General features: G+C 31.5%; 8 protein-coding genes across 8 annotated transcripts; 3 read left to right on the top strand and 5 right to left on the bottom strand.

Moving 5' to 3' along the window:
* Window positions 1–332: 332 nt before the first annotated feature.
* Window positions 333–1,067, bottom strand: ASK1 (Ask1p; the record flags this gene model as incomplete). The annotated part of the gene is made up of 1 exon (XM_064856923.1): window positions 333–1,067. The coding sequence occupies one exon, from the start codon at window positions 1,065–1,067 to the stop codon at window positions 333–335; it is 735 nt and encodes a 244-aa protein (XP_064716056.1).
* A 650-nt stretch (window positions 1,068–1,717) lies between these two features.
* On the top strand, window positions 1,718–3,655 carry NOT5 (CCR4-NOT core subunit NOT5; the record flags this gene model as incomplete). Its single annotated transcript, XM_064856922.1, has 1 exon — window positions 1,718–3,655. One exon carries the CDS (start codon window positions 1,718–1,720, stop codon window positions 3,653–3,655), a length of 1,938 nt encoding a protein of 645 aa, XP_064716055.1.
* Window positions 3,656–3,977: 322 nt separating this feature from the next.
* On the bottom strand, window positions 3,978–4,469 carry LTP1 (tyrosine protein phosphatase LTP1; the record flags this gene model as incomplete). The annotated part of the gene is made up of 1 exon (XM_064856921.1): window positions 3,978–4,469. One exon carries the CDS (start codon window positions 4,467–4,469, stop codon window positions 3,978–3,980), a length of 492 nt encoding a protein of 163 aa, XP_064716054.1.
* Window positions 4,470–4,953: 484 nt separating this feature from the next.
* TKL1 (transketolase TKL1) lies at window positions 4,954–6,993 on the bottom strand (the record flags this gene model as incomplete). The annotated part of the gene is made up of 1 exon (XM_064856920.1): window positions 4,954–6,993. The coding sequence occupies one exon, from the start codon at window positions 6,991–6,993 to the stop codon at window positions 4,954–4,956; it is 2,040 nt and encodes a 679-aa protein (XP_064716053.1).
* Window positions 6,994–8,462: 1,469 nt separating this feature from the next.
* OPY2 (Opy2p) lies at window positions 8,463–10,028 on the bottom strand (the record flags this gene model as incomplete). Its single annotated transcript, XM_064856919.1, has 1 exon — window positions 8,463–10,028. The coding sequence occupies one exon, from the start codon at window positions 10,026–10,028 to the stop codon at window positions 8,463–8,465; it is 1,566 nt and encodes a 521-aa protein (XP_064716052.1).
* Window positions 10,029–10,655: 627 nt separating this feature from the next.
* Window positions 10,656–11,777, bottom strand: PWA37_000233 (uncharacterized protein; the record flags this gene model as incomplete). Its single annotated transcript, XM_064856918.1, has 1 exon — window positions 10,656–11,777. One exon carries the CDS (start codon window positions 11,775–11,777, stop codon window positions 10,656–10,658), a length of 1,122 nt encoding a protein of 373 aa, XP_064716051.1.
* A 513-nt stretch (window positions 11,778–12,290) lies between these two features.
* MRL1 (Mrl1p) lies at window positions 12,291–13,421 on the top strand (the record flags this gene model as incomplete). The annotated part of the gene is made up of 1 exon (XM_064856917.1): window positions 12,291–13,421. One exon carries the CDS (start codon window positions 12,291–12,293, stop codon window positions 13,419–13,421), a length of 1,131 nt encoding a protein of 376 aa, XP_064716050.1.
* An 876-nt stretch (window positions 13,422–14,297) lies between these two features.
* TEF1 (translation elongation factor EF-1 alpha) lies at window positions 14,298–15,671 on the top strand (the record flags this gene model as incomplete). Its single annotated transcript, XM_064856916.1, has 1 exon — window positions 14,298–15,671. The coding sequence occupies one exon, from the start codon at window positions 14,298–14,300 to the stop codon at window positions 15,669–15,671; it is 1,374 nt and encodes a 457-aa protein (XP_064716049.1).
* Between the last annotated feature and the right edge of the window lie 324 nt (window positions 15,672–15,995).

Raw genomic sequence — 15,995 nt, 5'->3', positions numbered from 1 at the left:
GAGCATATAATAGATAATTATACAAGCAAATATATGCCTTCTCTCCTCCCTCTGACTCCCTTCCTCTTTGAAGTATTTTCCCTTTGTTATTTTCTTTTCTTTTCTTTTCTTTTTTTTTTTTTGTTTTTTCTTACCATTACAAAGATTTGGTTCATTAAGATGTGATGATTTCATATTGTTTATCCATACAAATATATATACATGCATAAATATATAAATATGCACAGAGGAATATTAATACTAAATTCACATATACATACATACATACATGCATGCATACATATGTATATATATATTTATATATACTTGTATACTTTGTATATATGATACTTTTATTCTGCCGTAGGAAATTGTAGTATAGTACTATTATGAATATCATTTTTTAATGGTGAACTATCATAAACATCATCTGTGTTTGTATTTATATCTGTATCTGTATCTTTGTCATTCTTATCATTATCATTAACTTTTCTTGTCTTTGACTGTATTACAGGTGATGGTATAGAACTACTATTAGATCCATATTGTTGTTGTAATAATAATGAAACTTTTCGTTTACGATTTTGACGTTGTAATGTACTATTATTATTATTATTTGTCTGTTTCTCATTCACTAATTTTTTAAGTTCATCGTTTTCATCATCACTAAATTCAGGTAATTGTAATATTTGCCCTGTTGTAGTAATATTTGCTGTATGGAAATCATCATCGTTATTTGTGTTATCATTATTGCTGCTGTTGTTGTTGTCATTAGTATTAATATTATTTCTGTCAGTGTTGCTAACTTTATCTACTATAGTAGGAAATATGCTTCTTTCATTCTCATTATCGATTGCATTCTTCTCTATTGGATTATCACTGCCAAATAATTGCACATTACTTGTCTGTTCGAACATAGTTATTAGCCATTGACAACTATCCATTATATCATCACATGTCTGTCCATATTTTCTGACATTGGGTATAATATCCTGTGTGATTATCTTAAAGGATTCATTTAAATTGATATCTATCTTCTGTAAATAACGTATTATTTCCTGATCGATCTGTTCTAATTGAGAGTTCATTTGATCAATATTTTATTTATATCTATACTTTTTTTGATTGTTACTGTCGTTGTTGTTGTTGTTAAATGAAAGATAATAATGATCGAATAATCAATAGTGTTATGTGTGTTGTTAGACATCACAAATGATATCTAATCTACTCATACTCATACTCAAATACTGTTTCAACTCCCATTATGACTATAACCACATAAGAAAAAATAAAATAAAATAAAAAAAACAGCAATTGCTTTTTATACGCTGGGAATGTATGGATGTTAGCTATTTGATAGTGCCGCTAAAATTAGTACATCCGTACACTCTACCCACACTTTTGGATTTTTTTTTTCATTTTTTTCCTTCGAAAGTTTCTTTTGTATTTCTTTCTCTGTCATAACAAAAACAAAAATACCAAATTCTACAGAGATGATAAAAAAAAAAGGTAAGGAAACTGTGCTTGTGCTATGATAAACAGGTCATAACGTCATTAAATTGTGATCATTTTGGGCAAAAGTGTCTTGCTAGATACGGTTGTCCTACTCATATATACCTACAAAAGAGAACAAAGAAGACAAAAAAGAAAATAATATATTTATATATTACATAATATAATTTGGAACATTCTCCAGTTTATCTATAGTTGACTCCTCAGAAATTAAAAAGTATTCCTAATGTCTCAAAGAAAGTTACAACAAGATATCGACAAGGTTCTGAAAAAGGTCAAGGATGGTGTGCAGGAATTTGATTTGATTTACAATAAGTTTGAGTCTATTGATCCCAATGAAAATCAATCTTACAAAGAGAAATTGGAAATGGATCTTAAAAGAGAGATTAAGAAACTGCAGAAACACAGAGAACAGATCAAGTTATGGGTCAGTAAAGAGGATATAAAGGATAAGGACCAACTTAACAATCTGGTCAACTCGAGAAAGTTGATTGAAACCAAGATGGAGTTGTTTAAGTCTATTGAGAAATTGATGAAGATTAAACAATTCTCTAAAATTGCATTGTCTAATCCACAACTTTTTATTGATCCAAACGATAAGATTAAAAATGAAAGTTGCCAATTTGTGGTAGACTGTATTAATGAATTACAAAAACAACTTGAGTTATTAGAGACCTATAATAATAATAATAATAACGGTAGTAGTAGTAATAGTAGAACAAACTCAAATGATTCTGATAGTGGTGATTCTGATATAAGTCAAGATGAAAATGAGTCTATTAAAAGACATTTGTATCACATTAATAATTTAGAAAATATTTTGAAGTTGTTGCAAAACGATGAAATGTCGTCGTCTAAATTAAATGAATATAAAGATGATATCTTATACTATGTGGAAAATAATAATGATCCAGATTTTATTGAATATGATACATTATATCAAGACATGGGCTGTGAAGTTACAACAACTTCAGCTACTATTCCGTCATCAAGTAATACTAATAATCTAGCCACACCAACCAATTCCAACGACAAGAAAAAAAATATCGTCGGCACACCAAAGAAAAAGCTTATTACATCTTCATCAATAACAACCACTAATACTTCTTCTTCTCAACCTGTTTCTTCTACTTCTAACAACCATAATAATAACAACAACAACAATAACAATAATGTAACGGTTACCCCTAATGCATCAAATGATATTAATCTAAATAAAAAAAAAGATAATACCATAACTAATAATAAAAAGACTACCGAAGAACCGGTTTTGACTTTCCCAAAAGATCGTACGGATGAGATTAAAGAAATTATGGAAAAGGATATTGAAACAAATGTCAAGGCTTTTGAGAATAAACTTTTCAAAGATGAACTGAAATATTGGCATAACTCCAAAAAAAAATTATTACAACCGGTAGATACTATGCCACAAGACTTAGTATCAAAATTGGAATCTTCTCTGTTGAATTGTCCTGATTCACTTGATGCTGATTCGCCTTCCTTTTATAGAGAGCCACTATCTCTACCACATCCAACTTCAGTATTTTTTCCTAATGAACCAATTAGATTCGTTTATCCATATGATATTAATGAAAATACCAGTTCCGCTGCTAATGGTATAACCTCAAGTAAAAATCTAAATGGTATAGTAGATCTTCATAATCAAAGTACCACAAGACATGGTAATGCGGGTAATACTATAAGTACTGATGGTACCACCATTTCCAACACAAATGGTACAACTAGTGTCACTAACATTTATAACAATAATGGGACTAACATTATTAATGGTAAAAGCTCAACAACTCAAGGTAAAAGATATTATAATGACATTTACTCCAATACTTCATTGGCTAAGATTTTTACAAAATTCGATTTAGATACATTATTCTTTATATTTTACCATTATCAAGGTTCTTATGAACAGTTTCTAGCTGCTAGGGAATTAAATAAGAATAGAAATTGGCAATTTAATAAAAAAGATCGTTGCTGGTATTATAAAGAAATTGAAAAATTACCTCCTGGTATCATTTCAAATTCTAACACTAATATTAATAAATTAGAAGAAGAATCTTGGAGATATTTCGATTATAAGAAAAGTTGGTTAGCCAGACGTTGTAATTCGGACTTTGTCTATAACGAAAAAGATTTTGAAGTTTTATAATACAATATAAAATAATGCGTGTATCTATATCTATTTATCTATATCTATATATATATAATAACATTAACATAATATATAAATATATTAACGTCCTATTAAATCAACATTAAACAAATATATATATATATATATAAAAGGTATACAAAGTACAAAGGTTATATATATAAGTACCTATTTAAAATCACTTGCATTTTCATACCTATTTGTACTCAGACATCATTCCTTCTAATTGCCAATAAACTAGTAGCATGATTTCTATTAAATAAGACATATGAATGCGTTTTTAAATGTCACAGATCTAATAATGAATAAAGCTAAAACATTACAATTCTCTTTTTAAAAATTCTTCACTGAAATATTTTACTTGGTTAAAATTATACTCAAATCCCTCAATACCACCATAATATGGGTCATCAACAATCTTATTATACTTTCCATCAGTATTCCAGTGACCAAATAAATAAATTTTATCCCAAAGTGTTTTATCTTTGCATATTCTTTTCAAATTATCGTAATTGCTTTCATCCATACAAATAATGTAATCAAATTCTTTAAAATGATGATCTTTGATTTGTTGAGCTCTGTGGTTAACTGGAACACCATGTGCTTTACATGTAGAAGAGCTACGATCATCTGGTGGTTCACCTATATGATAACGTGCTGTTCCAAATGAGTCAATTCTACTGAAATGGGACTCAAGACCATTTAATTTCACTGTTTCTGCAAAAACTGCTTCAGCCATTGGGGAACGGCAAATGTTACCCAAACAAACAAATGCAACTGCTAGTTGTTTTTCCTTTTGATCTTTTGTCATTATTGTTCGATAGTGAATTTATTTATGACTTCTTTGGGCGATCAAGAAAAAAAAAACTAAGAACAAGAATTATATTTATTAAACTAAATGACTTATTAATAATTTAACAAAACATACTGTCTGCTTATATATAAGGTATTTCGCCACATAATTAAGTCACGATTATTGGCTCGACAATTTCTATTTTCTTTTTTCTTTCTCTCCGCCTTTGAAGTTTCAGTGTAAATTGATTAAATGCTCGAGAAAAATTACTAATTTATAATCGTAAATCGTAACCCTAAATTTAGTACCTATACAAATAAGATTCTATACACATATATATATATATACGTTATGTAAATTTATCTTATATGTCTTGTTTAAACGTTGTAAATGGACAGGAATCTTAAAACAAAATACATGGAAAAAAATGATTAAAAAATGTCAAAATGAAAAGGAATAATACAAAAAATATTTAGTAGCATAAAAAGACTTTCTTAACTTCTTAGAAAGCCCTTCTTACTGGGGAGATCAATTCCTTACCTTTGTAGAAAGCGACAGTCTTTTCAGCTCTAGTGGCGACACCCTCTGGAGTAAAACCGAAGTATTTAAAGACTTCTGGAGCTTTACCAGAAGCACCGAACCTGTCTAAACCAAAGTGTTGGTGGGCATATTTACCCCAGCCAATGGTAGAAAGAGCTTCAATGGATAAAATTGGGATGCCATCTGGTAAGACAGATAACTTGTAATCTTCGGATTGCTTGTCAAAATTGAAAAAATCTGGTAAAGAAACAACTCTAGCATTAATACCCTTGGATGCTAATAATTTACTAGCTTCAACGGATAAAGAGACTTCAGAACCAGTAGCAGCTAAGATAATATCTGGGTTTTCAACATCTTGTAAAATGTAACCACCTTTGATAGCATTATCGATAGAGGAGCCTTCTAATTGTGGTAAGTTTTGTCTGGAAAGAGCAATAATACTTGGTGTGTGTTTAGAAGTGAAAGCAGCCTTGTAGGCAGCAGAAACTTCGTTACCATCAGCTGGTCTCCAGACATGAATGTTTGGTAAAGCTCTGAAGTGAGCTAAAGATTCAATAGGTTGGTGAGTTGGACCATCCTCACCAACACCAATAGAATCATGAGTAGCAACCCAAATAACTGGATGGCCGGATAAAGCAGAAACACGAATGGCACCAGCAGCATAGTTTAAGAAGTTGAAGAAGGCACCACCGTATGGGATATAGTTGGCACCAAAAGCAGAAATACCATTCAAGATGGCACCCATAGCATGTTCTCTAATACCGTATCTAATGTATCTACCACTGTAGGAACCTAATTTGGTGTTGTCTGGTTGGAAATCAACAGCCTCTTTCCATCTAGTTAAGTTAGATGGCGTCAAATCGGCAGAACCACCGATGATCTCAGGAATAAATTCGTTGATATTTTGGAAGACAATTTCAGATAATTTTCTAGTGGCAACAGCAGAATCAGTTGGCTTATAAGTTGGTAACTTAGATTCCCAACCTTCTGGTAATTCACCTTTTAATCTTCTAGCCAATTCAGCACCTAGTTCTGGGTATTTTTGTTGGTATTCTTTGAATAAGACATCCCATTTAGCATTAGCTTCTTGACCTGGTTTTAAAATTGTAGATTGGTAGTGGTCATAGACTTCTTGTGGAACTTGGAAAGATTTTTCCGAGTTGAAACCAAATTTACTCTTCAATTGTTTTAAGTCATCAGCAGCCAATGGAGACCCGTGGACGGAGTGGCTACCGGCTTTTAAGGAACCGTAACCAATAGTGGTAGTCATCTTGATAAGAGTTGGCTTGTTGACAGATTTTTTGGCTTGAGCAATAGCTTTAGCAATAGCTTCTAAGTCTTCATTACCGTTTTCAACATACAAGACTTCCCAACCATAGGCTTCGTATCTCTTAGCAACATCTTCATCGAAGGAGATAGAAGTATCACCATCAATAGTGATCTTGTTGTCATCATAGACAACAATCAAGTTACCTAGTTGTAGGTGACCAGCTAAAGAAGAAGCTTCAGAAGAAACACCTTCTTGTAAACAACCATCACCACAGATAGCGTAGATAAAGGAGTCAGATAATGTGAAACCTGGTTTGTTATAAGTAGCAGCAAAGTTCTTTTGGGCAATGGCTAAACCGACTGCATTGGAGATACCTTGACCTAGTGGACCAGTAGTAACTTCAACGCCTGGTAATTCAAATTCTGGGTGACCTGGAGTCTTAGAACCCAATTGTCTGAATTGTTTTAGATCTTCAATAGATAATGGGAACCCAGTTAAATGTAGCATGGAGTAGAGTAAGGCGACAGAGTGACCATTAGAAAGAACGAATCTGTCTCTAGCAATCCAGTCTGGATTCTTTGGATTCATTTTCATTTGAGACCAGATGACATGAGCAGCTGGTGCCAAACCTAATGGAGCACCTGGGTGACCAGAGTTAGCTTTAGATACTTGATCAGCAGATAAGACCCTGATGGTGGAGACAGCTAATTTATCAATTTCAGTGAATGTCATTATGCGTAAATAAATGTATTTGTTATGTTAGATTGGAAAGAGAGAATAAAAAGAAGGAACAAACTATTGTCACTTTTTATTTGTGTATATATGTTTGAATGGACGTATATACAGGTATTGGTTACTACTTCTCTCAGAGAAATTACGAAGTTCTTGCAGGGCTTAATGTGTTGATATTTATCAAGTAAACTTTAGTAAAGGAAGCTGTTAGAACATTAAAGCACGAAAAGAATGATTAAAGGTTCTCCCCACACATATATATATATGTGTGTGTGTATGTACGAACAAGTATATATGTGTAGATAGGACTAAGAGTGTAAAGGAAAAGGAAGAAAAAAAGTTGAGAGAAGAATAATCACATTCAAAAAACTGGGACAAGCGAAAAATCGAGACGAAAAGAGTCAATTAAATGAAAAGAAGTATTTGGTAACACAAAATCAGCAAGAATGACAGGACAACATATTAATAATGACAATACTTTTTAGTAATATTTCCATTTTATAGTTTTACACACTATCATTATAGGAATACTGTGGAATTACTAATACCGATGTTCAGGAAAAAGTCTGGAAAATCCAAAATCAAGAGAAATTTCTCGAGGAAAGAGAAGAATTTCCAAAGATCGCACGCACCGTTGACCGCTCGACCAGACAGGGAAAAAAAAAGAAAAGAGAAGAAAAAGAAAAGATCCGCCTTGATGAAAATCCGTACATCAGCGGGAATATAAGAACAAAAAGAAAAACAGTGTGTATATATATAAATAAATAAAAAGAAACGAGAGTTGCGAGAGAGAGAAAATATTCAGCCTTTTAATAAGAAAGCCACGAGCAAAAATATGTGTAAGTTTTTCTATATGACTGAAGATCGATATTACATGCTAGTCAAAAGAAATATGAACCCATTATCTGCTTTCTGCAATAATAATCAAAAAGAGAAGATGATGACCGTGAAAAAGATGTTCTAAAACAACAAGTAAATTCTATAGTTCAGAATTTGTATAATGAAGAGGCAATTGGATTATAAGTTATGTATATCTATTATTGCTTGCTGTTGTTCGTCATTATTTCAAATCCATAAAAAAATTATAAAATATCGGTGTTATATAATGATAACGCCATACGATCTAAAAGACTATTATATACATAGATAGATGGATACATGTCTTTATGTGTTAACGTTCATATGTATTGTATTTTACGGTGCATTTAGGTACAAGATTGTTTGTTTGTTTGTTAATTTTTAATTTTAACCATTTTGAATATCACTCTACATGATGAACTGTAATCAACACTAATAACAAAGAAGAACAAATATAAAAATACTATATTTAGGATATTTATATTTGTTATTGATTTGACATATTATTTTGTTAAACCCCTCACTGAATTATAAATGTAATTATATAATATTATTAAATTGTCTTGAATTGGTTACTAACTGTATAAATTTGGAGTACCCTTAAAGGATATCTATATAATTTCATACTTATCACTAAAAATGTTATCACCTTGTTCTTGTTGATTTATTGAGTTACCCTCCATTGGGTTGTCAACAGCTTTGGTATCGATTGTGACCATGTCAGAAGTGGTAATAGATATATCTTCTGAATCATCTATGCTATTCCTGTTGTTCCTTAGAGGAATAGTAACTTTAGAAGATCTTTTTAAATCATTTATTGTAGAGAGTTTATTTGTAATATTGTTTTTATTGGCTGCAGGTATTGGTGGCTGTAATTTTGTGTCCAGTGGATTAATTTCAAAATCTAATATGTATGATCCAGTTCCAGTGATATCACTTCTCATACTATATCTATCACTAGTAATATTGTCATTGATACTCTTGTTATTTTGGTTTTTTCCCCCTATACTCTCGTTGTCAGGGTCTGCATCCTCATAACCTTCTATTTCCTTTGATTCATTAATCTGAACCAATTTTGGTCTTCCCTTAATAGCTGTAGTCAAAGAAAAGCCCGAAGAGCCTTTTATAGTGTCTGTTGTATTCGGAGGAGATTGTAAATTATTGATATAAGTACTGGTATTATCTTCTATATCTTCAGAAATGTCTTCCAAAATGGATGATCCTAAAGTAATATGGGATCTTATATCTCCCACTATATTCAAATGATTATTATAGGCACTCAAATGGCTCTTGCTATTAATATTTTTTAGTGGATTATGATTTTTCATTATCCCACTACTCATAGTGCTGGTGTTTGTTACACCAGGAATATATCCAATAGGTAAAATATTGGATGCGCTACTAGCCCTATTATCTATTATGGATAGGTTATTTGTTTCATTCCTAAGATTACGGTGTTTAATTGATCTGATCTCATTGATATATTGTAATCGTTGAGATGGTGTCATTATACTACCATTATGATTGCTGTTTCTATTGCTATTCCAGGCGTTATTATTATTATTCGTATTATTGTTGCTGGTATTGACATTATTTGTCATATCTTCTTCAAATTCATCTATATCGTCATCGGAATCATATATATCGTCCTCATCAATATCAGCTAATTCTAAAACATCAACGTCGTTTGTGTTATATGTCTTGTCTGCAAGCTCTCTAGCTTTAGCCAATCTTTTTTTCTTTCTCCAATAAAAACTGTACCAAATAATTAACATAATACAGACAAACCCAATAACACTACCAACCACAGCACCTTGAATCTTATGAATGGTTCCATAATGGGATGTAGAGTTTTTATTAAGGTCACTAAAATTGAGTCCTCCTGTGGTCCCATTCCCCAGAGTGGAATTAGTTAATACACCACTTATTGCACCGTCATTTTTTGAAACACAATATGTATAAGGACAGGAGGTACATGTCAAAGAAGTCATTACACAATATTCATCATCTGCACAATCAGGACAATTCACAGTACCTTCACATATAACACATCCATTTGAATCAGTTTGTATACTTATAACTGTGGAACTGGCTTTATGTATTATAGATGTTGCAGCACTATTCGCCGTAGTAACAATACTAATACCTTCCGGTGCTTCTTGACCTAATATTGACATAAGTTCTTATTTTTGTATGAACTTTTGTGCTATAAAGATGTAACGGTAAATGGATCAATAATGGTATTCTATTTAATTATAAAAAATATTTTAACCTTTTTGCTGGTTAATTTTTTTAATTTGAAGGGCCCTCTTTCAGCAAAATAATAAATGTTATACATCGAAGAATTACATTAAGTATTTTAGTTGTTTTAGGATCCTAATATTTTTATTTATCATCTCTAAAATGTTTATTATTAAATTCTGAAACTATTCCTGATTTGATAAATTGTAACAAAACGGGAAATTATCAAAATAAAAAAAAGAAAAGAAAGAAAGAAAGACGCGAAAACAAACTTTACGTGTAAATTGGAAGAGAAACAATGCTGTCAAAAGGAACCACAGTTTTATAATTAGTAGTAGTTTAAATTTGGATTATTACATACAGGTATATTAAAGTTTTTTCTTTCTTTACAATATTAAGAAGGTGTTTCTTCTAACGACATTTTTTTTTCTTCTTTTTCTTATTTTGATTATAAAATTTATATAGCAACTTTTAGTAAATAATTATTAAATAAAACTGAAGTTTGCTGATTTATTGCACTTCAATTTTGAAATAGTGTCCTTATTTAGTTATTATTAATTGGGTTAATATTTTTTTGATATGTTGCCTACTTTGTCTTTTAATAAACAATGAGATTCTGTTAACAAAAAGTTGTTTACATTGGTAGTTATATTACTTTGACCCATTTCATCGTTTAATTCAAAATATAACGTTTCTACATTAGGATATGTTTCTTTTTCTGATTTTATTTGAGGAATTTTTGATGATTTAAAGCGAAAACTACTCCAGACTTTATCTAAAATATTTCGTTTTTCTTTAATTTCAGAGGGTTTCAGATTCGATTTATCATTATGAATATTTTTTGTTTCTTCATTTCTATTATGATTTTTTGATTTATTAGATTTATTAGAATTTTGTGATTTGAAGATTGAGTAATCTTCAGAACTAGCAAAACTTTCTCGCTTTTGCTGTTGACATAACATCGTTTGACTACTGTATATATTTTTATTTTTTCTATTTCTAAATCTCCCAGTATATTGATTATAAGTATGATTACTATTATTGCCATCATTCACGTCATAAGACCTTTCCTTATATTTAATATCATTGTTACTTTTGTTGTAATTTTCTGTTAATAGTGGATCAGGGAAAACTAATCGGTTTTGTATAGAGTGTTTGTCATTATTAGTTGTAAAAATCTCAATCATTTCTTTATCCTTTGGAGAGTTTGGTGACAGTTCACCTTTAAGGTGTGTCCGCTTGTTTCCTTTTAAACTTTGAGATTTACTAAAGTGTATATCTTTCTGTTTAATTTTTTTTTTTTTACTCCATAGTAAAGACCAGTTTTTTTTTTTTGACCTAGATAAGCTTAAAGAATCATCATCATCTTTGGAATTAGATTGCTTTTGTTTCTTATTCTTATTATTATCTTTTTTCAATGATATACACTGACAGTTTTTGCCACACGTGCATTTTTTCCCATGTTGACATTTACAACTTTTTTTAAATGATTTTTCTTTTCTTTTCAAAACATTTGAATCATCATAATTATTAATTAATATTTCTACTCTTTCTAACTCTTTTTCAATTGTTGTACCATTTTGATTAATTGTATTTTCTAATCTTAGCGAATCTTGAAAGACTTCATCAAATTCTTGATTATTCTGAAAAATATCTCCATATCCTGATTTAAGTGTAATTGACATAATGAAATAAACCAATGAATTTTAGTTTTTTTTTCTTCTTTATGTTTCTTTATGCATAAGACCTATCTCCTGGATTCTTCTTACATGGTACAATAATGAAAAAACATTGTTTTCTTATAGATATTTCTATTATTTGAAGACAAAAAAAATCAATAATATTATTTTGTGACACTTTGTTATTTTGTCCTTTTTTTAGGTTTCTTTTTGTTTTTTTTCCTGTCATGTTTTTTCCTTAGAAGGTAATTAAAAAAAATAAAAACATTTTAACCTAATAATTTCTTGTTAATCTTATACCGAGTTTTCTTTTTATTCTTTGTAATAAACCCTAAAACATATCAATGTAGTGAAGAAATATTCCTACTATAAAAACGTGTTTTTAATCTATCTAAACAGATATTGTAATATAAAGATACTACTAAATGGCATTGTTTTGTTGTTAGAGCATCTAAGTTGCTAACATAGGCATATTTTGTTTTGTTTTATTTTTAAAGCTATGAACTGAAAAGAAAAAATATGATTCCCAATAAAGATAGTAAAGAGTCAAATGATAAGACACCAAATGAACACGAAGATGGTACTTTTTGTGCAGTAACCAATCCTGCTACAGGGCAATATATAGATTTATCACAATTATCGTCTACACCGAATCTGCCTGGTACAAAGAAGAAATCGAAGACAAAACCAGAACCAAAGACAAGATGGTTAGTAAAAGGTTATGGACCTGATATTGACAAAAATTTTACTATTAGTATATGCTCAAGCCCCGTCATTCCGGATAATGATGAGACCAAAAAATTGAGTGACCTAACTGGTGCTTACTATTCAGTAAATAATACTAAAACAAATAAAATTGAGGTGATATCAATTGGTAATTTTAATACGAAACCTAAACTATTTGGGAATAAAAAATTAACTTTACAATACGAACAAGGATCTAAATGTCCTAATGGGATAGATAAAAGATCAACACTACTGAGTTTTGTCTGTGATAGAGAAATTACTTCCAGAGCACAAATTAATTATATTGGAAATTCGAATAATTGTTCCTATTTTTTTGAAGTTAAAAGCATATACGCATGTCCAACTGCTACTAAAAGCAATGATATAAATGTATTAGGGATATTTCTTGCAATCATATTTGTTTTCACACTTGTGGAACTGTGTAGAAGGTGGATTAAGAAGAAAATTGAACGTAACTCCATATCTGGACCAACAATGTCATCAAGAGGGAATAATATATACGATAACACAAACAGTGGTAATTATTATGATTACCGTACTAGTTATAGTAATAATAATAATGATAACGATAACAATAATTATGCAGAACCACAGTGGGAACTTTTAGAAGACAAATCTGTTATAAATAGATGGATTACTAGAATACAAGGCATGTGGCCAATAAATATACGAAGAAATAACAATTCTTCCCCATCATTTTTGATATCATCACCTTATAATGGATCAATTAGGTTGGATCATTCAAATATACTGGGTAATAATAACAACACAAGTTCATTTTTTAGAGATATGGAGACACAAAATGGTATTTTAGATCAATTGGATAACTTAAATGAGTCACAAGGTAGCAGTGTAAGGTCTAGTGTCTATACGGATTCATCAGTAAACCAATCTACTAACTAGGCAAAAAAACAAAAAAGATGTAGTTATAAGTATATAACTAGAACATAATAGTTATAATACGTATGATAAATTAAAAAATAGTTAATTTTAAAGACTGTGTAGTTTCAAACATCCATACATCCAAGAATTTTTTCAATTATTTTTTCTGGTGTTTTTTGGATTAAGCTGACTGGAGATATTAATTCCGTATTAGGAAATAGTATAATGAGATACATCTACAGATAAAAAAAAAAGAAAAAAAAATAAAGGATATTCAATCCCAGCAAATTTTATTATCTCAGAATTGCAAGTAGTAAATACTCTCGCTCTTTCAAGCGTTTTTTTCATTATGTCATTACACTATTGGTGATAGTGTGGGGTCTTATCGTTGTTTTACTATCCAGATTTTTGATAGCCAAGCCCAGTCTTTCCCTTGTTTGTCTATCATGTTTCCTTCTAGGGAGGAAGAGCCACGTGGGGGCAAGAGGGAGACCTCCGCCTAAATGAATTCCTGTCACGCAGAATGTCCAATAACCGTTTCACCGCCCCCCCTCCCTCCTCCCTCCTGGTCTATTTTCTTAGCTCATCGATAGTGTCTGTAATCCTCTCTGTCCAAGAATAAGGATTAAGCTATCCCCATTTTTTTTTTGCTTCTAAATTTTGTATATATTACTTCACTTAGCATGACATTTTTTCAACATATTTCTCATCACTCCTTGTCTTTAGACTTTGCTTCTGCCTTCCTTTCTTGATAATTGTCACCATGTTTTTTTATTTGTTATATATTTCCGCTTTGTTCTCAATTCTTATATTTTTTTCTCTCACACCTTTCCTTTAACTGTATCTTGTTCCCTTCTAAGATAAACACACAACCAGCATACATAAAATAAAACAAAAATGGGTAAAGAAAAGGCTCACGTTAACGTTGTCGTTATTGGTCACGTCGATTCCGGTAAGTCCACTACCACTGGTCACTTAATCTACAAGTGTGGTGGTATTGACAAGAGAACCATTGAAAAGTTCGAAAAGGAAGCTGCTGAATTAGGTAAGGGTTCCTTCAAGTACGCTTGGGTCTTAGATAAATTAAAGGCTGAAAGAGAAAGAGGTATCACTATCGATATTGCCTTATGGAAATTCGAAACTCCAAAGTACCAAGTCACCGTTATTGATGCCCCAGGTCACAGAGATTTCATCAAGAATATGATTACCGGTACCTCTCAAGCTGACTGTGCTATCTTGATTATTGCTGGTGGTGTCGGTGAATTCGAAGCTGGTATCTCCAAGGATGGTCAAACCAGAGAACACGCTTTATTAGCTTACACCTTAGGTGTCAAGCAATTAATTGTTGCTGTTAACAAGATGGACTCTGTCAAATGGGATGAAGCTAGATTCAACGAAATCAAGAAGGAAACCGCCAACTTTATCAAGAAGGTTGGTTACAACCCAAAGACTGTTCCATTCGTCCCAATTTCTGGTTGGAACGGTGACAATATGATTGAAGCCACCACCAACGCTCCATGGTACAAGGGTTGGGAAAAGGAAACCAAGGCTGGTGTTGTCAAGGGTAAGACTTTATTAGAAGCCATTGACGCTATTGAACCACCAACCAGACCAACCGAAAAGCCATTAAGATTACCATTACAAGATGTCTACAAGATCGGTGGTATTGGTACTGTGCCAGTCGGTAGAGTCGAAACCGGTATCATCAAGCCAGGTATGGTTGTTACCTTCGCCCCAGCTGGTGTTACCACTGAAGTCAAATCCGTCGAAATGCACCACGAACAATTAGCTGAAGGTTTACCAGGTGACAACGTCGGTTTCAACGTCAAGAACGTTTCCGTTAAGGAAATTAGAAGAGGTAACGTCTGTGGTGATTCCAAGAACGATCCACCAAAGGCCACCGAATCCTTCAACGCTACCGTTATTGTCTTAAACCACCCAGGTCAAATCTCTGCTGGTTACTCTCCAGTCTTAGACTGTCACACTGCTCACATTGCTTGTAGATTCGATGAATTATTAGAAAAGAACGACAGAAGATCCGGTAAGAAGTTAGAAGACAATCCAAAATTCTTAAAGTCTGGTGACGCTGCTTTAGTTAAGTTCGTTCCATCTAAGCCAATGTGTGTTGAAGCTTTCACTGACTACCCACCATTAGGTAGATTCGCTGTCAGAGATATGAGACAAACCGTCGCTGTTGGTGTTATCAAGTCTGTTGAAAAGTCCGACAAGGCTGGTAAGGTCACTAAGTCTGCTGCTAAGGCTGCCAAATAAACGAGTTGATTTTAGTATAATTTAAAATATTTTTATATTGTATTTGTATTTTATTTTGTGTTATTATTTGCTTGTTTTATTTAATTGTATAATTTAGTGGTTTAGATAGTATATATATAAATTAATTAACGTGTAAACAAATCCATTTTTGTTTTATTTACTTTTCTTTTTTTTTGTTTGTTTTTTCCTCATTTGATTGGCTTTTTCTTCTATCAAATGTGATACTATTAATGTATCTGTAGTATTTTTGTGATTATAGTGTAATCAATATATATGATTTTTAGTAGATAAATTTTGTAAAGAATCAGGTGATATTAAATTAAT

The sequence above is a fragment of the Arxiozyma heterogenica genome, assembly GCF_036370985.1.
Source record: "Arxiozyma heterogenica strain weizmannii chromosome Unknown scaffold_11, whole genome shotgun sequence".
NCBI classification, from domain to species: Eukaryota; Fungi; Ascomycota; class Saccharomycetes; order Saccharomycetales; family Saccharomycetaceae; genus Arxiozyma; species Arxiozyma heterogenica.
This window is presented reverse-complemented; position numbering and strand designations above follow the sequence as displayed.